This window comes from Paramormyrops kingsleyae, chromosome 7, assembly GCF_048594095.1.
Source record: "Paramormyrops kingsleyae isolate MSU_618 chromosome 7, PKINGS_0.4, whole genome shotgun sequence".
NCBI lineage: Eukaryota > Metazoa > Chordata > Actinopteri > Osteoglossiformes > Mormyridae > Paramormyrops > Paramormyrops kingsleyae.
This window is the reverse complement of record NC_132803.1, coordinates 2,387,427-2,409,426: the sequence shown is the minus strand read 5'-3', so window position 1 is coordinate 2,409,426 and position 22,000 is coordinate 2,387,427. Positions and strand designations below refer to the sequence as shown.

General features: G+C 40.0%; 1 protein-coding gene across 1 annotated transcript; it reads right to left on the bottom strand.

Moving 5' to 3' along the window:
- Positions 1 to 294: 294 nt before the first annotated feature.
- LOC111851431 (BDNF/NT-3 growth factors receptor-like) lies at positions 295 to 21,849 on the bottom strand. The gene is made up of 17 exons (XM_072714021.1): positions 20,445 to 21,849; positions 19,416 to 19,490; positions 17,916 to 17,987; positions 17,449 to 17,517; positions 17,051 to 17,199; positions 15,416 to 15,552; positions 12,563 to 12,695; positions 12,097 to 12,405; positions 11,466 to 11,480; positions 10,747 to 10,775; positions 9,982 to 10,081; positions 9,255 to 9,437; positions 8,897 to 9,027; positions 8,450 to 8,622; positions 8,079 to 8,319; positions 7,174 to 7,332; positions 295 to 3,057 (listed from the first exon to the last, which is right to left on the bottom strand). The coding sequence occupies exons 1-17, from the start codon at positions 20,663 to 20,665 to the stop codon at positions 2,872 to 2,874; spliced, it is 2,382 nt and encodes a 793-aa protein (XP_072570122.1). The 5' UTR covers positions 20,666 to 21,849; the 3' UTR covers positions 295 to 2,871.
- Between the last annotated feature and the right edge of the window lie 151 nt (positions 21,850 to 22,000).

Here is a 22,000-nt window from a genome sequence, read left to right as displayed (position 1 = left end):
CATAATCATAATGGGATTCACTGCTTCATTAACTGATAAGGCTCAACTGTGTGGAATAAGCTGTTTTCAATATGCTTTCTGTCCTTCATAAGTTTTCCTTTTATTTTGGTAGTTCATTGTATACCATGAACAAAAAAAGTGCCATGGATATGTATGTTCACAGATTCCACTGTTTATCAAAGACATTTACTGCTTTAAATCACAATGAAAACCAAACAAGCACAAACCATTGATTTGTCTTGATGGATTTCTGCATCCGAGGGCGCACACAGAATACAGTACATTTACAGCACATTGAAAGACAACACATTTATTGAAATGTACTGTATTGTAAGAGATTTTAGTTTTTTATTTAGATAAGCATCATTCGTGATGCACAGAAATTCTGGGCTAACCTGTAGCAAAGCCTGTCACACAGCACAAAGACACACTGTAAGACCCCGACTGAAAAACAAACATAGGAAATCCAAGGTTCACATACATTCAGGTTAATACCATTGTATAGTTACATTCATAAGAAGTGTTCTGTTTATGTATTCACAGTTTTTATTCAAAATGTTAACAAAACCTTATTTTCATCAGTGCAAAGAACATTATTTCATCCCGCATAGTCACAATTATCAAAATTAGGCTTAGCAAGCAATGCTAACTGGATGTATCCTGTAAAGACAACTTTTCTTGTAACATGTAGCATTTGAAATTAATGCCGCGTTGACATCTGATTTGCAAGTTGGCTGTCAGTGTGCAAAGATGATGACATGCAGTATTAATGGTAAATCACCAAATATGCTGCATTAAGACTCAACAGCATAACATTGTACACTCCACTGCTTTTAATACTCAGCTGTAAAGTAGTGTGACTCCTGCATTAATACTGAATGGTGCAGAAGAGTACACATCTGCACTGTAAAGTTGTATGCTGTTGTATTACTTGTATAGGCTACTATACAATACAGTGATGTATTATTATAGTAATATGGTATTACACTTCAGAGTGACTGTGACTACTACAACTACTACTACATTTTATACAGTTTTTCACAAAAACCAGTCTTTTACAAAGTTAAAAAGACATAAAAATACGATAAAATAAAAGGGCCAGTAGGCTGTTTTCTGTACAAATGATGGTCAAAAATAAGATTATATTAATATATAAAGTATATTACAAAAATTAAATAAATGAATACATAAACTAAAAACCAGACAGAAAGTATTCAAACATAAAACAGCTTTGTAGGTTATATCATTTTTAACCTTCCAGGTGTTTTTCAAACAGGGCTTTTGTCAGCGATAAAGGCAGTAGGATAAGGCAGTGATTCTCAAGCTGCTCCTTGGGAATCACCAGACTCCACTTTTTTGCTTCCTCCGAGCTCCCTGCCAGACAGTCCACATTTCTGCTTCCTCCGAGCTCCCTGCCAGACAGTCCACATTTTTGCTTCCTCCGAGCTCCCTGCCAGACAGTCCACATTTCTGCTTCCTCCGAGCTCCCTGCCAGACAGTCCACATTTTTGCTTCCTCCGAGCTCCCTGCCAGACAGTTCACATTTTTGCTTCCTCCGAGCTCCCTGCCAGACAGTCCATATTTCTGCTTCCTCCGAGCTCCCTGCCAGACAGTCCATATTTCTGCTTCCTCCGAGCTCCCTGCCAGACAGTCCACATTTTTGCTCCTCAGCTCATCTGGGGATCTCCAAGAACCAGATTGGGAAACACTGGGATAAGGTACTCACTGATCAGACCCTTTTTGGGGGGGATGACTGGATTTAGCTGTGTTACTATTCCATCAGTAGTATAAACAGCTTTTAAAGTACAGTGCTGCATGGCTAGCTACTGTTGTAGCATACAATCCTGTGTTAGGTGTAAACTACTGCTCAATCTGCTAAAAAAAGACACAATTCAATCTCAGTAAAGCCTTCTTACTATGTATTTGCAGTAAATACAATATGAGATGCTATAGAGTAATACTGAAAATAGTTTCATATTTACACAAAGCCTCCATCTAACAAATGCTTATTTGGGAGATAATTGTGCTATAGCAAATGAAAGATCTACTCATTGCTTAGAGAAAATTCCTGGGTGTGAATGACATATTATTGTCCTGAGGGTCTGCACATAATCCCACCAACAGAAAGATACTATCAATGTGGCTGCTTCTCCTTCATTATTTTTAATATCCTTATTGCACAAATCAGAGTACAGAACCAATAATCTAGAAAAAAAGAAATGGTAAATATCCAGTAGTCATTCCTGCCTTCATTGGAGAAATGCACACTGAAAATACCTAAAATATCATTTTAAATCAATTTATATGTTACAGATGGAGCTGGTGGATACTGAGATTAATCAGTTCACAAGATTTTTCTCGTGGAGAAATTTCTTACTTCATATATATGTAATAAATATTTTAATTAAATTGCTGTTATCTAAATAACAGATTTTTACTCAAGACAATTTTTTCAGCCTACAACACTGTACAATGACATTTCCATATCCTTAGCATGAATCATGAACCATGATGCTGTACATAGATTTTATGGGTGTGTCGCTTTTGCACTCAAAATACTACTGGTTCTGGGTTATTAAATTATTTTCCATTATATTTTCAGGTAAAATAAACAATCACAGAAATATTTTATAGTTCTTTTGTTTGACTTTTTTCAGTCAAAAGTGTATGTGTACTTCCACTGTGCTTTGGGAACGAAATTGATTTTTAAATTGATTGTTTGTTTTTTCCCATTAGAAAATATTTTGTATATCTCAATAGGCAGAAGCAGGAATTAGATGAACAAACACAAACACATACATCCTGAACACATGCAAACATCTTTCTCCCACACAAACAGCCTTTCACCATCACACAAGGTGTCCCAGTGTCTCAGCCCAGGATGTCCAGGTAGACAGGTGAGGTTTTTGCCAAGTTAAGCAGTGAGTTGTGAATCTCCTTGATGTTAATCCTAAGGTGTGGTTCTCGCTGCCAGCAGCCTAGCATCAGGTCGTAAACCTCCTTGGAGCAGGTGCGAGGTCGCTGGAGAACCCGGCCTTGTGTGATGCATTCAATCACCTGTAAGGAGAGAGCAAAAGCTTTAGATCAGTGTTTCCCAACCCGGTCCTTGGGGACCTCCAGTCCACGTTTTTGCTCCCTCCTAAGAAGCAAAAATGTGGACTGTCTGGCAGGGAGTTGGGTCGGAGCAAGAACAGGGACTACCTGGGGGTCCCTGGGGTCAGGGTTGGGAAACCCTGCTTTAGATGGGAAAGAGAAGTCACAGGTTATGAAGTACCAGTCCTTTTTAGGTGCTTAGACCCCATACATGGACAAAAACAACAGTTTCTGACAGTCAAAGCCTGGGCTTTTAATTGGGTAGTTCAATGATACCTAATGCAAGGGGACAGAAAAGTGATTCTTGTTATTAATAAAAGTGAATAAAAGGAATTTTGTTTATAATTTGTTAAAAAAACTTTCTAGTTATACTTTAGTCATTACAGGATTCAGGACTGATATATCTCAAGATCACAGTATGTTTTCTATCCTGTAAGGATCCTAGAAAAACCTTCAGCAAAAAGATAATACAGTATAAAAATAAGACAACTTCAACCCAAAAACCTGCAGGATATCTTACTGGATATAATATGTACTAATCAGCCGACCATCACTCAGACAAACATCTAGAAAATGTTTAAGACAAGGTTGGCCAATCTTATGCACAAAGGACCATTGTGTGTGCAGGTTTTTGGGATAATCTTTAGGTCAGCTGTTCAAATCCAGGTGTGAGGACTCTTTCATTAATCAGTCGTCTACTAATCTAATTAGGGAGGTGCAGCTATGATCAGCGTGCACAATGGTGCTTTCTGGATAAGACCGGCCACCCCTGGTTTAAGACAGACAAATTTATTATTATTCAAACAGTCAAATTTTATTTAGCATATCATCTTTTCATTTAGACTTTCCCTTTCCTATTGGGTGTCCCGCAGAGATTACTGTAAGCACTGGGATCGTAATTCTCTCTTTCCTCTTGGGTGTCCCGCAGAGATTACGGCTAGCACTGGGATCGTAATTCTCCCTTTCCTATTGGGTGTCCCGCAGAGATTACTGCTAGCACAGGGATCGTAATTCTCCCTTTCCTATTGGGTGTCGCGCAGAGATTACTGCTAGCACTGGGATCGTAATTCTCTCTTTCCTCTTGGGTGTCCCGCAGAGATTACGGCTAGCACTGGGATCGTAATTCTCCCTTTCCTATTGGGTGTCCCGCAGAGATTACTGCTAGCACTGGGATCGTAATTCTCCCTTTCCTATTGGGTGTCCCGCAGAGATTACTGCTAGCACTGGGATCGTAATTCTCCCTTTCCTATTGGGTGTCCCGCAGAGATTACTGCTAGCACTCGATCGTAATTCTCCCTTTCCTATTGGGTGTCCCGCAGAGATTACTGCTAGCACTGGGATCGTAATTCTGTCTTTCCTCTTGGGTGTCCCGCAGAGATTACTGCTAGCACTGGGATCGTAATTCTCCCTTTCCTATTGGGTGTCCCGCAGAGATTACTGTAAGCACTGGGATCGTAATTCTCTCTTTCCTATTGGGTGTCCCGCAGAGATTACTGCTAGCACTGGGATCGTAATTCTCCCTTTCCTATTGGGTGTCCCGCAGAGATTACTGCTAGCACTGGGATCGTAATTCTCTCTTTCCTCTTGGGTGTCCCGCAGAGATTACTGCTAGCACTGGGATCGTAATTCTCTCTTTCCTCTTGGGTGTCCCGCAGAGATTACTGTAAGCACTGGGATCGTAATTCTCTCTTTCCTATTGGGTGTCCCGCAGAGATTACTGCTAGCACTGGGATCGTAATTCTCCCTTTCCTCTTGGGTGTCCCGCAGAGATTACTGCTAGCACTGGGATCGTAATTCTCCCTTTCCTATTGGGTGTCCCGCAGAGATTACTGCTAGCACTGGGATCGTAATTCTCCCTTTCCTATTGGGTGTCCCGCAGAGATTACTGCTAGCACTGGGATCGTAATTCTCCCTTTCCTATTGGGTGTCCCGCAGAGATTACTGCTAGCACTGGGATCGTAATTCTCCCTTTCCTATTGGGTGTCCCGCAGAGATTACTGCTAGCACTGGGATCGTAATTCTCCCTTTCCTATTGGGTGTCCCGCAGAGATTACTGCTAGCACTGGGATCGTAATTCTCTCTTTCCTCTTGGGTGTCCCGCAGAGATTACTGCTAGCACTGGGATTCTCATTTCTCTTACCCTCTTGCTTGGGACAATTTAAAAATTAATTTAAATTAGTTTTTATCCGTGAGCCCATAAAAACTACCTATCAAACCATAAAATAGAATATATGTCGTTTTCTGTGGTTAACTTGGAGTGTTTGAAGTTAAATCAGCCCAAAATTTGCCCTTTTATATTTGGTTTTATATTTCAGTGGACATCAGCTGTTTTTCCAATGTTTCAAACCTAATTCTACCTCCTAACCCTAAAATACAATTGATTTTTAATTATTTAAGATACAAATGAATGTATGCTTGCATTGCTCATTATCACAGGAACATTCTGGAAGGCCATATCCTCAGCAGTTATAAACTGCACCCTTCATGCACCATAAAATATGGAAGCAAGCATTGTTAGCACAATTGAAATATCTGATCATATTACAGCTATTGTCATGCCTCTTCATTCGGTTCCTGTTTAGGATAGATTTAAACATTTTCATTTCTGGTTAGAATCTGAAATCCACTCTCAGATCACGAAATGCAAATGTAATTGTAACTCCTAGAATACATAAAGTGGAAAAAAGCGTTGCCACTGGACTTCTGGTTTGAAGGGTCACTATGTACTGGTCAATAAGGGGGGGGGGGGTGTCCCCTTGTCCTTTTGTCAGGGCTTGGGTGGTATAAGGTAATACCGTGGTATAATGTCTGAATGGCATGACGGTAAGAAACATTAGATACCGCCCAAGCCTATTATTGTCTACTTTGCTTTAAACCATGCTGCTTTACCTGCTGCAGGACGTCTTTGTGTATTTTCAAGATTTAAGATTTATAATTTGTTACATGCATGAATGCACCGGTACAGCAGCAGTGAACTAAAATTGCTGCTACCCCCGGGCTGTGCAATAAGTAAGGCGGAGCAAATAGTTAGCAGTAACTGAGTTACTACTGAAGTACAAATCATGAACAAATATAGTAGCTAGATAAAAGATCCATCACAATTCATTAATGATGAGCAAACATGAAAGCAGTATGTAACTAAGACTTAGTTTGTGGTTAATTAATACTTATGCAATAGCGTACTGCATGATTTGTGTCCCTTCAAGTAAAGTGTTACTAAAGTATATAAAAAGTACAGATTAAATGTTATAAGACAGTATTTGAGAAAAATACTTAAAGTGCAGGTTGCTGCTTTAATTTATTTTAATTGCTGGTGTTAATGATCCTTTTGGCCTGGGGGTAGAAGCTTCTCCTCAGGCTCTCAGCCCTGATCCTAAGGCTCTGGAGGCACCTACCTGACTGGCATGGGTGGAGGACGTCTCTGATAATACTTAATGTCCTGGACCTACGTCACTGGATGCAGATGCCCTGCAGGGTGGGCAGTTCTATCCTGGTGATTATCCTCTGTGGTCCTCGGTGCCGCAGCTGCCACACCAGGCAGTGACACTCCCACAAAGCACATATCCCACAGTAGTGCTGTAGAAGGTTTTTTTGCAGCACACTGCCTGAACTTCCTGAGTTGCCTAGAATTCTGCATCAGGTTGGATGGCTACCCACCTGTATATCTCTTAGTATGTCTCTGTATATCACCTGTATATCTCTTAGTCACCCAGTGCTGCAATAACCCTCAGTAATATTTCTGCTTCAGCGACAACATGACTGAACACAAGCTGCAAGTTCTGGAACTCTCAACCACACCACAATCAGAAATCACTCAAAAAAGGTCTTATATACCTTTTTGAACTGACTGTACTCTCTTGACTAAAAACCTTTAAGTTATTCCACCCTTTTAGTTCAACTGTGGTAAAATCTCATGGAACTAATAATGAGATCCCTGGTTGACAGGGATCTGCAAGGATAAATCTCAATTTAACTTGCTATGCATTTTCCAACTGTGGTAGTTTTTTTTACTTGAAATGTTCTCTGCATGCCCTACAGAAAAGGCTTAGGAGGGAAAGGATGAATAGATTTGTCACAGACCTCATTGTTAGACAGCTGGTACCAGGGCTGCTTGCCATAGGTGAAGATCTCCCAGAGAACGACGCCCAGACTCCACACGTCACTCTCGGTGGTGAACCTTCTGTACATGATGCTCTCTGGGGGCATCCAGCGTATGGGGAGCATGGTGTGGCCTCCCACCTGGCGCAGGAACACAGCTTCAGATTATATACATTTACAGCTACCTGCAAAAAGCTCCCACAGACATCATCACTCCTGCAGAGATGCAGCCTAGTCTGCCTCTCAGGGGCGGCGAACCTGATCCATGGAGGGTCAGTGTGGGTGCAGCTTTTTGGGACGACCTCTCAGTCAGCCAGTAATAAAGCAGTGGTTCTCAGCTCCAGTCCTGGGGACGCTCTGTTATTGGCTGACTGAGAGGTCATTCCGAAAACCCGCAGCGGCCCTCCATGGATCAGGTCCCCCATCCCTGTCTTAACTCGTTCTGTTCCTATTTAATCACTTGGATTTTGTTGCTGTGGCCAGCAGAAAATATTACTTTTGTGCAGCGGTGGATAGTTCAGATGCGGAAAATAAAAATCCAGACCAAGATTTTGTTTCAACCAACCAGCTGAGTACTCTGTGACTGTGACTCTTTAAACTCAACTTGTTGGCTGAAACAAAATCTTGATCCGGATTTTTACTTTCTGGACCTGAACTATCCACCTCTGTTCTGTGTTGATTGGCAATAAAACAAATGTAAACCCTGCTACAAACTGGGTCAAGCTACTCAATGCTTGTGATGTAAATCGCACGTGTTTAATGCACTGTTCAACATAGTATTTGTGCAGTCTACAGGAACCAACAGTCGTTTAGTAAAACCTTACACGATAACCTGATTGGTAAAGATGCACTTATCTAAATCTCATTAGATCACAATTAGTGCTCACCCTATAGTAATCAGTGCTGTACACATCCCGGGACATCCCAAAGTCTCCAATCTTCACGAGAAGGTTCTCCCCTACCAAGCAGTTGCGTGTAGCCAGGTCGCGATGCACAAAGTGCTGTGAAGCCAAGTACACCATCCCTGCAGCAATCTGCTGGGCAATGTGCAGCATCTGGGAGGGGCTGAGCTCAGCCTGCGCCACCTGCCGTCCATCTGCCATCAGGCCTGCATCAGGACCATGTGCCCTGGAACAGGGTATATGCATTACGGCAATGTATGCACTGGTATGGTATTATATACCCACGATATAAACAATACCGCATGCAGACATACCACTAAACACACGTTTATAAGTACATATACAGGTAAACAAACCTGAGGAACCTGTTGAGATCCCCATGTCTCATATACTCAAACACCATGATGAGAGGGTCACCTTCCACACAGACACCATAGAAAGTCACGATGTGTTCATGCTGAAGGTTAGTCAGAAGCTCTGCTTCCCGCCGAAAGTCTGCCCGACAGTCTTCACTGGCTTCTTTCAGCATCTGCAGGACAGTTTACAAAGGATTGGCTTGCACAGGCAGTATTCACTGACACCATAGACAGGACAGCTCAGAAAGCATTAGGTCGTACAGGCAGTCCTCGCTGGGCTGTTTACAAATAAAATCGCTATTCTGTCCTTTTGTCCACATGAAGACTCACAGGAGGCTAACGACTCATTCAGCCGAAGTCGGCCTACATTTGCCAGCACTGTGCTGGCTTTCCCCTGCCCATAGGCTGTAAGGCATCAAGCACAGTGAAGCTTCAATGGCCGCGTACCTTAACAGCCACCAGCATTTTCTCCTGATCGCGAGACAAGCTGTAACATTCTGCCAGGAAGACCTTGCCAAATGCCCCCTCTCCCAGCTCCCTCTTCAGTACGATGTTGTGTCGTTTGATGTGCTTAACGACTGTGGAACAGGAAAAGAACAGTGTTCACTCCATAGACAGAGGAGAAATCACTGTGGGCCATCTGTGAACACTGGAAATGGATGGCAGAGCCGCTATGAAAAACCCTGGTTTGAGAAGCCAGATTCAGTCTCCAACAGCATTAGTAGTATTAATGATACTCACAGGATTATAACTGTCCCATCAGCAATACTCACTATGGTGAGATTGTAGCATCACTGGTACTCACAGGTGTGTGACTGGAGCAAGCTGCTAGACCCGCTGAAGTATTGTGGGTTCTCAATAACTGGAATCTTTGTCATTCCAATCATGACCAGGTCATTTCCCATCTCTGACGGAGTAGTGTTGCCATTAGAAACGTGATGAAGGGGGCTGGCAGAGTCATCATCATTACTGATCACAGAAGATGATGCTGAAAAAAGAGAAAGGCAATGAGACAGACACACACACACATTCAGACGTGCACAGCAAAGCACTTTGAACGGTCTTTCATTTTGGATTTTAGTGAGAAGAATGTCCTTCATCCCTTCTCCATCCACACAAATTTTCCATACAACTTCTCTGGTAGAGGGCTGCACTGAGCCTGCAGGGATCCCAAGAGGCGCAGACACAAGACAGGGGACACTCTGGACACCCTGGTCACTTCGCAGGCCACTTAGGAAATCAAACACTACTGGTAAATATAGAGTAATCGATTCATCGAGCTCACATGCATTTGGATTGCATGAGGAAACTGGAGTAGCCCAAAGAGATCTGTGAGATGTTCCTCAGCAGACACAAACACGGAGATACTGCCCTACCTTCTGCACAACCATCCCTGTATTGCAGCAACCAAAACCATAAGGTCTACAATATTAACCAGGAAACACCTAAAATCAACTGTGGCCCATCAAGTAAGTGGCAGGATAAGCCTGATAAAATAAATATTTAATTCCCATCTGTTTATCAGGACTTACCTTTCATTCCAAATTTTGAGTTTCTTCCAAATTTCAGAAGAACCAACAACAGAATGAATCCAGTAAAAGCTACGGCTGCAACTCCCACGACTACATACACCTATAAAAACAATTCACAAAATGCAAATAACATAATACAACACTGTACACACTGCCTGAGAACATGCAGTCACAGTGTACACACTGTCAACATACTGTACTTAAAGCCATGCTGTACACTGTCTATATATATGCAGTCACACTGTACACACTGTACACATACTTACAACTACACTATACACTGTCTATATACTGTACATAATACAATCACACTGAAAAAAACTGTATGTCTGTGTAGAAGAATTATTTCTAACAATTCTAGAAGCACACTGTCTAGATACTTGCATCCCCACTGCACACACAGTCCACATATGGGCTACAGTCATAATATACACACTGTCTACATATTCACAGCCACACTGTTCACACTGTCTGTGTACATGCAATCAGTGCACACACTGTCAACATACAGCCACACTGTATAAATTGTCTCTATATATGCAGTCACACTGTACATACTATGCACATACTTACAGCCACACTGTATAAACTGTCTATATATATGCAGTCACACTGTACATACAATGTACATACTTACAGCCACACTGTATAAACTGTCTATATATATGCAGTCACACTGTACATACTATGCACATACTTACAGCCACACTGTATAAATTGTCTATATATATGCAGTCACACTGTACATACTATGCACATACTTACAGCCACACTGTCAGTAGGTTCCGAGTCATCTGATATTTAAAAAATGAAATTGAATTACAAGATTAATTTCTGAAGCAAAACTATTCAATAATATATCCATCTTTCTGGCTTCTAATACACATACTCCTGATAGTTATTAAACAATATAAACACTTTCTGTTCACTAGTATTAGTTTTTGATACCATTAAAAAATATATTATATAGAAGCTGTTTGAATTACTTAATAAATATAAATCCATAAGCCCAAACACTTAAACAGAAAATGTAAATATCTCATTCTTCTTTTGTTGTTACATAACTTTCATCATGAGAAGATGTGTATTGTGGGAGGGGGGCACACATTGTTTTTCTTAAGAGAACATATACACAAATCCACATGAGAGGATATAGGCACCATTGCTGTTGAATAAATAATAATAATAATAATAATAATAATAATAATAATAAATCCATGGTACAGTTCTGTTGGGAGTTGGGAGGGAGCAAAAATTTTGACTGTCTGAGGGTCTCCAAGAACTTGGTTGGGAAACACTGTTCTACACTATAAATTGTGTATATTTTGGTTTTTGTATGTCCAACAGACTGAAACTCTCTTGTGCTTTATTTTAGCTTGTTCACAATATCCTGAAACTTAACATGATTGTCACAAAAACAAAATTTTAGCTTTAATCAAAACCTGAATAACATGCTATTTAATAAACAGTACAAAGATACTTACCCTCATAATCAGGACCTGTTATAAAAAGAAAAAAAAATCAACATTTGTTACTACAAAGTACAATTTTTGTAAGCACAAGAAAAAAGTCCATGCTGATAAACCATAAAAAATAAAGGGTGACACGTTACTTAATGGGGTACAAATACTTAGTAATAACTCCATTATTACTGAAGTACAAATCATGAACAAATATAGTCGCTACTTGAGAAGTGTCATGATTCATTAACGATGAACAAATATGAGATCAGTATTTCACTTGTGTTATTCATTAATTGTTCCTTCAGTAGTTCCTTCAGTGGTTCATAATGGTTTACATAATTAACAGATGTAGTAACAAATATAGTAACTGTTTGAGATAAGACATGCATCACAATTTGTTAAAGATAAATTTGAGATAAGTATGTAACTAAGACTTAGTTTGTGGTTAATTAATAAATAAGTAATATTATATTTTTTGTGCCCCGTCAAGTAAAGTGTTATCTAATAAATTATAAATGGAAGCAAATCAGATTTATACACCTTGAGTATGGATCTTAAAGTGGAGAGTCTTCATACCGGGATGGAAGGTGCACACCCATTCATGTCAGACACAAATTTGCCTACATAGAATGTGAGTTCTTTCTATACTCACCATCGTCATCAATCCCAGGCATGCGCATGAAGTGTGCTGACACTGTCTTCTGGTCCTGGCCAAACTGGTTCTTAGCCACCAAAGTGTAATCCCCATTGTTAATATGTGTAGGATTGTCTAGCTGCAAACAGCCGTGATACTCGCTCTCTGTCCAGTCGTGGATCAGCGTCTTGATGTAGTCTTGGTCAGGGACCAGCTTCCCTTGGTGATACCACTGCAGCTCTGGCTTGGGATTCCCCGCCACACTAAAGGGGATGCACCAGTGGTGATCCAGCACAGGAGTCAGGAGCTGCAGGATCCTCGGAGCAACTGAGCACATGTTCAGAAGAGCATCACATATTTCTTTAGGCAGAGCCCAATAATTACAGTATCAACTGCGTCAAACATAGAATTACAGAAAGACAGCTAAACATAATCAACCAAACAAGTGCATCATATGAATACAAAGCTACAATGCTGGGCTCACACAGAATGTTGAGCAGCACGGAGGCTTCACTGCCCCCGGCCGTGTTCTCAGCGCTGCAGATGACCCGTCTGCCATTGTCAGAGACAGAAAGCCCCTTCAGGGTTAGGACAGCCTTGAGTGCATAGCTATCAACCTGAGAAGACATAACCATGATACCATTTCAGAGGATATACAGGTGTATATCTGAGAGAAGATATACTGTATACCTCCAGTGAGTTGATATACTTATTTTTTCATACATATAACACTTTGTCATTATTATCATAATCAATCGCCATCATCGTAACAGATATTTTATTTCTGGTTTGGTAGGTATATTACGAAATTGCAAAAATAAAGGAGCAGCGCTATGTAGCATGAAAAGCATGAAAGCATGAAAGGGGCAGCTGTAGAACATCCGACCTGGTGAATACAGTAACTCTAAAAGTATTTTACAAATCCTTTTCAAACTTTGCAGATACGTTGTTCTTATGGCACGGCACTGTGCAGGCAGAGAAAAGGTGATGGTGCCCTTGTGGATCTAAGAGACAACAGGGGTTTATTGGGAAAAACAAAATCAACAATGGGAACAAAACATAAAAATAGCAGGACCACAAGAGGTCAGAAATAAAAAGGACAAGTGTAACTTGTAATCAACTCAACCAATCAAATGGAACGTAGATTGACTAGAAACGGGTGGGGTGGATTACAATTAACTAATCACAGAATAAGAGAACTCCAACAAACACCAAGTATTATGAAACACTAAAAGCTAACAACACCATGACAAACTAAGAACCAAACAACACACAAACATAAAACAAGACACAGACAGGATAAACCATAAAAGATATAAGGAAAAACCAAAAGTTAAGGATAAAATAAAACCCAAAAATAAACAAATGCTAAGGCAGGCCAATGGCCAGCCTCGAACCCAGAACTAAGGGTCAGCTTCTAACTCAACCCATGAGCTATGCAGCAGTCTGGGGAGCTGGAGAAACACACTAGGGACTTGAAGGACAAGAAACAGGGTGGAGAACAGGATGGCCAGCAACACCTGCTGGCCAAACAGGGGAGGACACGTGAAGGATGGGGCCCGACGGGCGCTGACCCTGACATGCTAAACGTGGTCAAATTCTGAGACTGATCCCCTCAAAACTGAAGCAGTACTGCACAGTGATACCAAAAAAAAAAACACAGTTTCAAACATTTGATCCCGTTAGCCAAATAACTCAAACATAGGAGTGTAACAGTACACGTATTCATACCGAAAATTTTCAGTACGGGTCTTTCAGTTCAGTACTCATATGTACCGAACAAATGCAACACATGCAAACCTTTGTGTGTTTGTGTGTTTCCCCCGAGCGACATTCGGAAAGGGCCGGATGAAGCTGCACCACTATGCATGTGCAGTACGTCCTAATGTGAAGCTGGAAGCTGTTAATGTGAATACAAGTACAGTGCAGGTATTTTTAAATGCTGCACCATAATGGATATTTATTTTGTTGTGCTTTTTTGAGACAATATTTGTCTTGTACAATTCTAATATGAATCTGAAATCTGCTAATGTGAATACAGTACAGATCAGGTAGCATTCATTTTCTGAATGTGCACCGTAATGGATATTAATTTTATTGTTATTTATTTGAGAGAATATTTATTGTGATTAACTTTTGAGTAAATTTTAGTTTTTTATTAGTATGTTGCAGCTGTATTGACAGAGACTTTTTATTTAAGAAAGACAGTCATACTTTATTCAAACCACTGTTTAATAAAGAAAAAAACAAGCAATTTATGTTTCTTTTACTCCTGCTGTACCAAAAACATACCGAACCGTGACTTCAAAACCAAGGTATGTACCGAACAGTGTTTTTGTGTAGTGTTACACCGCTACTCAAAAAGTATTTCACAGATCTTTAACAACCTTTGCAGACATGTTGTAAGGGTGAAGACTTTGACCAAGTCAAATTCTGATACAGATTGCACCAAGATTGAAGAAACAGTGCTTAATGACAGCAAAAAGAAGAGTAACTTAGACAAGACCTCAACCTTGTGAAGAGGACAACTTCATTCGATGTCACTAGTATATTTACTCTATTTGATCTTTAATGGATCTTATTATTACTATCTACAACTGAAAATCTATACCTGATAGATCTAAGACCTGAGCTCCAAAACTGAAACAGTAGCAATAGGTAGCAACAGAGTATGGAAACAGACTGAAAAAGTTCTTTCAAATACTTTTTGAGTTATTGTGCTAACAGGATTAAGTGTCCAAAAGAAAACTGTCATTTTCTTTTCTAAAATTATGTAGCACTGCTTCAATTTTGGTGTAACGTTTAAAAATAGAATTAGTTCTAGTTTGACACACAGAAAAATTTGAAAATGTGTGCAAAATGGGCTTTCCCAAAACAAAACAGGAACTGTGACCTTCATGGTAAATAAAGATGCAAAAATTTTGTAGTTGCACTTAACAAGTAATTTCATAAACAAAGAGACTATATTGCCAACCCCAAAATAATAGAGGATGAAGCAGTTATTTTGTTAGTTCACTAGATATTTCTTCATTATTGGGGGGGTTCGATATCCCTTATGTCACGAATGCCAACTCTGTTCAGAACAGGTCTCAAATTACTGGTCAACAATGCAGTTTTATACAGTCCACGTCAATTTTATAATTCATTATTAAATCCTGTCAGCGGATCGAGCTTTCATACTGGTATTCCACTAATAAACGGTACTGGCGAAATTAGACAAAAATATATCAGTTAATGGTATCATTCAAAATTTCCCTGTCAGTGTAACCAGGAAATACAATTATGTTTAAGGTTAGGGTTAGGGTTAGATTTCGGCTAGGAAGACTGCAAACCTCACCTGACGTACAGTGGCTATACTGCTTGTGTCCCATTTAAGCTGAGGAGTGGGTACCCCAGATGTACTACATGTGACTGTAATTTCACTTCCTTCCATTTCAGTGATGACAGATGGACTGGTCACAGTATTTGGAGGAACTACAAGCAACAAAACAGAAAATAAATTTCCTTCAAGGCAGCTTGAAAATACATATACAACTTATCTCTGTTTAGGTTTTGTGGTGAACATTAACACATATGACAAATGATCGCAGAAATACAGGTGTGCTGGGGGGTAGTAACAGCACCTACATATATACTGGGGGTACAGGAACAGCACTCACACATATTCAGGTTTGCTGGGGGGTAGGAACAGCACTCCCACACATATACAGATATACTGGGGATACAGGAACAGCACTCACACACATTCAGGTATGCTGGGGGGTAGGAACAGCACTCCCACACATATACAGATATACTGGGGATACAGGGACAGCACTCACACACATACAGGTATCCTGGGGATAGAGGAACAGCACTCACACACATACAGGTATCCTGGGGATAGAGGAACAGCACTCACACACATTCAGGTATGCTGGAGAGTAGTAACAGCACTCCCACACATATACAGATATAATGGGGATACGGGAACAGCACTCATACACATTCAGGTATGCTGGGGGGTAGGAACAGCACTCCCACACATATACAGATATACTGGGGACACGGGAACAGCACTCACACACATTCAGGTATGCTGGGGGGTAGTAACAGCACTCCCACACATATACAGATATACTGGGGACACAGGAACAGCACTCACACACATTCAGGTATGCTGGGGGGTAATAACAGCACTCCCACACATATACAGATATACTCGGGATACAGTAACAGCACTCATACACATTCAGGTATGCTGGGGGGTAGTAACAGCACTCCCACACATATACAGATATACTGGGGACACAGGAACAGCACTCACACACATTCAGGTATGCTGGGGGGTAGGAACAGCACTCCCACACATTCAGGTATGCTGGGGATAGAGGAACAGCACTCACACACATACAGGTATCCTGTGGATAGAGGAACAGCACTCACATACATACAGGTATCCTGGGGATAGAGGAACAGCACTCCCACACATTCAGGTATGCTGGGGATAGAGGAACAGCACTCACACACATACAGGTATCCTGTGGATAGAGGAACAGCACTCAAATACATACAGGTATCCTGGGGATAGAGGAACAGCACTCACACACATACAGGTATGCTGAGGATAGAGGAACAGCACTCACACACATACAGGTATCCTGGGGATAGAGAAACAGCACTCACACACATTCAGGTATCCTGGGGATAGAGGAACAGCACTCACACACATACAGGTATGTTAGCGGTAGAGTAACAGCACTCACAAACATACAGATATGCTGTGTTATAGTACTCAGCCTAATGCCAAGAAGTAGAACAATCAATAAGATGTTTGTTTAAAGTACATTTGCATTCTTAAATGTTATTAAATGCTATTATTTAATGTTCAGATATTTTCCTGATAAATTTATTAACTGTTGTCATTTCTTGACATTCTTCCTGAAATGTGGCTCTTGTGGTCTCACACACATGTGCAGTATTAAAAAGGTACCGCATGTGGGAGGGGAGAGCTGGGACAGCGGCTTCTCTCCAACACCTTCTTCTAGGCAGCGCAACCTCTGGCTCTCAGCCTGCTCTCCCAGAAAGTGTCTGAGCCAGAGGTTCCCACAGGAGCACTGGAGTGGGTTTCCACCCAGCAGCCTTGGGCACAGTAGACTGAAGTTAGCATGGTTAGGGTTAGGTTTAGGGTTAGGGTTGGATTAGGGGTTAGAGTTATGGTTAGCAAAGGCAGCCCTCACTGAGCCACACAGCTTAGCATGTTGTCATCTGATATATATGTACAAATATCTCAATTTCATTCAAGGCAATGATGCAGAAAATTACTATTTTTTGTATAATTAAAATGTCTGCATCCTATGAAATGGAAAAATATTGAATTAAAGAACTTACAGATAAGAAATGTTTATGTTTTGGAAGGATTTCCATGACAACGTAGGTAATCTGTTGTCCTTTAGATTCCTATGAACCAAAATAATAATCTGGTCAGCTGCTATATTCTAAACACATTTGTACCCCAATTATCACAAAAATACTAATACTGCTGTTATTAATTCATACTCTCTAGAGCTCACATTGACATAGCAAATAAATATAGGTGATTTTGTCTGACTTCTTGAATATTCCACTGCAGATACTGATGTGGTTTCTGCTATTTATACTGCTCGTGTTACAGTCAACACTGCCACAGTCATAATCAAGACTATTACTGTCACTTCCAGCAGTACTTCCATTACTGTTAACATTACTAGTCTTGCTATGGTTAATAACATGTATATATATGACCTTACTTTCAATTACAGACATCAGCGAATATAATAATTAGTTATAATAATGATAAAAATGATAAACAAACTTACAGATACTGCAGTTTGGCATTACTCAGAAAGGCCACTGGGGAAATGGAAGTCAGGTCTGTCTTTGTCACAGTTCTGTTAGAGAAAAGTAAAATACTCTATTTTGTAGCATCATGTGCTGATTTTATTTAATGTGAGGATATATCCCAGACCCCCCACCCCCCACCCTCCACCCTTTACATAATTATTTGCATGTAAATACACCTGCGCCTTCAACTCACACAGCCATAGTGCCGACTTTCAGTTACTAAAGTACGTAAAAAGGAAGCTAAATTGGTTCATTTTTAATAATAATTAGTTCAACCCATGTCTGAAGCCCATACACATTATGAAGAACCAGGGTGAACAGGCAGCGTTTTGGCTCCAGCAATAACATGTTGCACCTCAATACATTTCATCTTGACTGACCAAAGCTGTATTTTTGGTTACACTTTAATTGACGGGGCACAAATACTTAGCGGTAACTACTAGTGAAGTAGAAATTATGCACAAATTGAGTAACTACTTAAGGATGCATCATGATTCAATAAAGGGGAACAAACATGTGATCAGTATTTCACTTGTTTAATTCGTTACTTGTTCTTCAGTACTTCCCTGGTAGGTCCTTGGTAGCTCCTTCAGTATTTCACGAAGTTTTACAGAATTAATAGATAGAGTAACTTCACAATTCATTAAAGATGAAACATTTGATCACTGAGGGGACACAAATTATGTAGTAGTACACGCTTGCTTAATGCATTAATTAACCAGTAACTAAGTATTAGTTATGTACTGCTCCAATATTTGCTCATCATTAATCAAACATGATGGTTCATGTATTTCATTCAGGAACTATATTAGTTAACTACTAACTAATTAGTTAATTAAGTAACATAGTTCCTGCATGGAATACATGAACCGTCATAACTGATTAATGATGAGCTGACACTTAGTTAATGGTTAATGCATTAATTAAGCGAGCACTACTACATTGTGTCCCCTCAAGTAAAGTGTTACCCAGTATTTCACTTGTGTTATTCATTCATTATTTGTTACTTCGATAGTTCCTTTGGTAATTCAAAAAGGTTCACAGAAGTAACAGATATAGTAACAAATATAAGTTCTTGAGAAAAAAGATGCATCACTATTCATTAATGATGAACGTGCATGAGATCAGTATGTACCCAACATTTAGTTTGTGGTTAGAATTTAGAATTTGATGATCAGTGATCATTGTTGACACACCACAGCACACAGTGCACGACAACGAAATGTGTCCTCTGGATTTGACCCATGTGACATCATGACATTGCAGGGGGCAGCTAATTCAGCGCCCGGGGAGCAGTGCTTAGGGGTGGTACCTTGCTCAGGGTACCTCAGTGGTACCTTGCTGATTAATTCAAAAGTAACAGTTTAATGCTACATTATCTGTGGCCCCTCAAGTAAAGTATTACCGCATTTTGTTGTGAGCAGATGTCTGATTTCGAAAACTCAATAAACCCATAAAAAATGCATGATACTTACAGACTCCTGAGGTTTGTATAGAACTTTAGATCATTGTCATTGATTGAAGACAGTCTGCTTTGATTTGCAATAAATCTATTAAAATAAACACATTTCAAATATGAAACAATAATGTTCAATTTGCAAATATTTACTGTTTAATATTTACTATTTTCATGTTGCAAATATTACTGATTTATTTCACTTCAAGTAATACCATTTGCCATTTACATTGTGGGACTGTAGCCAGTGTGTAAAACTGTTAGAATACACAAACTTCATAAACTGCAATCAAACGACAAATGCACCTCAGTGGAACAATCTGACCATTATGCTAACAGTTATCTCGTAGCCAATTTCCCTGAAACATACAGAACAACAATATAAAGTATTTCATTTTTTGCATTTCAGCCAAGTTACACCTGTAAAAGTTGTCTATGGGCCTATGATGCATCATAGTCTAAAACTCCTTTCTATGTTCAAGAACAAATAAAGGCCAAATTTACACGTATTTCTCCCAAGAGTGGGTATTATTCTGTACTGATATTCAGTTTAATTAACAAGAAATTAAAATCTCTACACAGAGAAACAGTAAATGTAACAAACAGACGTTTTATGGCATATTCCGTATCATCTAGCACTCTTTGATAGTCACTTGGAAACGTTACCATTTGCGCACACTGTCCCACCTCTACGGGAGTCCCGCTTGTTTCATATGAAACATATTTTTATCGTTTAATAACAAAAAATGGGAGTGCTTATTCTTAAATGATAATAACCCAATAGAATTACGCACCCAAAAGGGGGCAGCTGGTGTAAATTACTAATTGTTAACACTTCACCAATATTAAAATGCAAGAGTTGTAAATTGTGGGGAAAATTAACTGACATATTCCTCCTTATACAGTATCATTATTTCGCATACGATACTTCAATTCCTTTGTTTAATGTAAATCTTTGATTTATTATTCGGTTTAGCTGGATTACTATGGTTTGCACGAGTACTAGTAGAAATAGGCTAGTGTAAAAATAATGATAGATCTTACTCACATTTCGGTGACATTTTCCATGTCAATATCTGACTGGAGAACAGGGAAAGCCGCAAGCCCAGGATCCTGTTCAAGACATACGATTCTGGACGCATTGCAAATGCAAGATGCGGGACAAGCGGCGCAAGCCCTCCAGAACCCGAGCAGAACCCAGCAGAACCCGAGCAGAACCCAGCAGAACCCCCAACAAGCCGCTCCATCCCCCTTCCAGAAGGAAATCATGGCGGATCCTGCGATGCCAAAACCTCAGCCTGGATTCAAAGAGTCGGCGAGCGAATGTGATGGAATGGTCTTTCTCTCTGTCTCCGCGAAAATTGTCCTGCAGTGTCACATTTCTAAATAATGAAAATGTCCCAGAGATTCGGCCCAATCAGTATTGCTGTCCCCCCCTCCCCCCCGCCGCTACACGGGGTAGATCTTGATTTTCAATAGCGCAGAGGAACTGTAGACTGAAAGAAGAAAACGATGGTAATAACAGGGTACCAGAATGCGCCGATCGCCGCCTACAACCGCATAAGCAGCAGTGTAAAAGTGTTCATAGCCAAGAGCATGTTATTCACCTAGGTATTTCGATGTAACGATGCATACGTTTTCAGAGTAAAAGCCCTTAGACGTAGACATACAGAGTACACACCGCCGGTTGAATTGATAAGCATTAAAAAAGGCTGAGGAAATTATACCGTGATGTAGCTAAATGCGTTTACTTTCATTACAATGCTCAGAAAATTATTTACAATACTTAGTCTATTTGTGCCTCCAGACAGTATATATAGCATTCCAATTACCTGATGGTGTTAAAAGGCAGAGATATATGCGCACTTCCCCTCAAACACTCTATCCTATGTATCTGTGACGTGCAGTTTGACGCACAACATGGGTTGAATCTAAGACAAATAATTACGATATAAAGCGTATCTGTGCAGTCCGTGGAATTGCTGTTGACGGCATTTTAGGGAAATAAGCTCATTGAAATTGCAGATTTATCCACGGGTATTGTGTGAGAATTTGATACATTTTTGTATACATTTCGAAGACCGGAAATTGATAGCCATTGACATGAAAACGAAATAATAATCTGAGTACCCAGATTAATTTCTGAAGACGCAAACAAAATGAAGTGTAACGGTGTAGCTATACCTTTTCGACAGAAGACGATATAGCGCAGTTGCATTTCTGTATATACAAAGCCTTGTTGAAGGCTGAAATACGGTGCTGTTCGGTCATCACGTGTCACAATATATTCGCTAAATCCTAAATCTTATGCATATTTATTAATATCAGAAACTTGATTGAATCTAATTAGCTTTCCCGTAATATTACACGTCACGTGAAGTTATAGTGTATAATTAGCACCTACACGTTGTCGAGTATCAAGTTTTATTTGTCACATCCACAATAATGCACTGTACCACTGTGCAGTGAAATGCCTTTCCACCTGTTTAATGAACTGTACTTGATGAAACGTAATAGAAAGACAAAAGCGAATCTAACAAGCTACGTACGAGTAAGAATACGATTATGATAAAGAATGATTATAAAATAACCTGATAAATAATA

Coding starts and splice junctions, on each gene's coding strand:
- LOC111851431 (XM_072714021.1), bottom strand. CDS start 20,665: ATGATTTCCTTCTGGAAGGGGGATGGAGCGGCTTGTTGGGGGTTCTGC. Junction 15,553..17,050: donor GCTCTCCCCTCCCACATGCG/GTACCTTTTTAA, acceptor TGTTGCTTGTAG/TTCCTCCAAATACTGTGACC. Junction 12,696..15,415: donor GTATAGCCACTGTACGTCAG/GTGAGGTTTGCA, acceptor ATGTCTTCTCAG/GTTGATAGCTATGCACTCAA.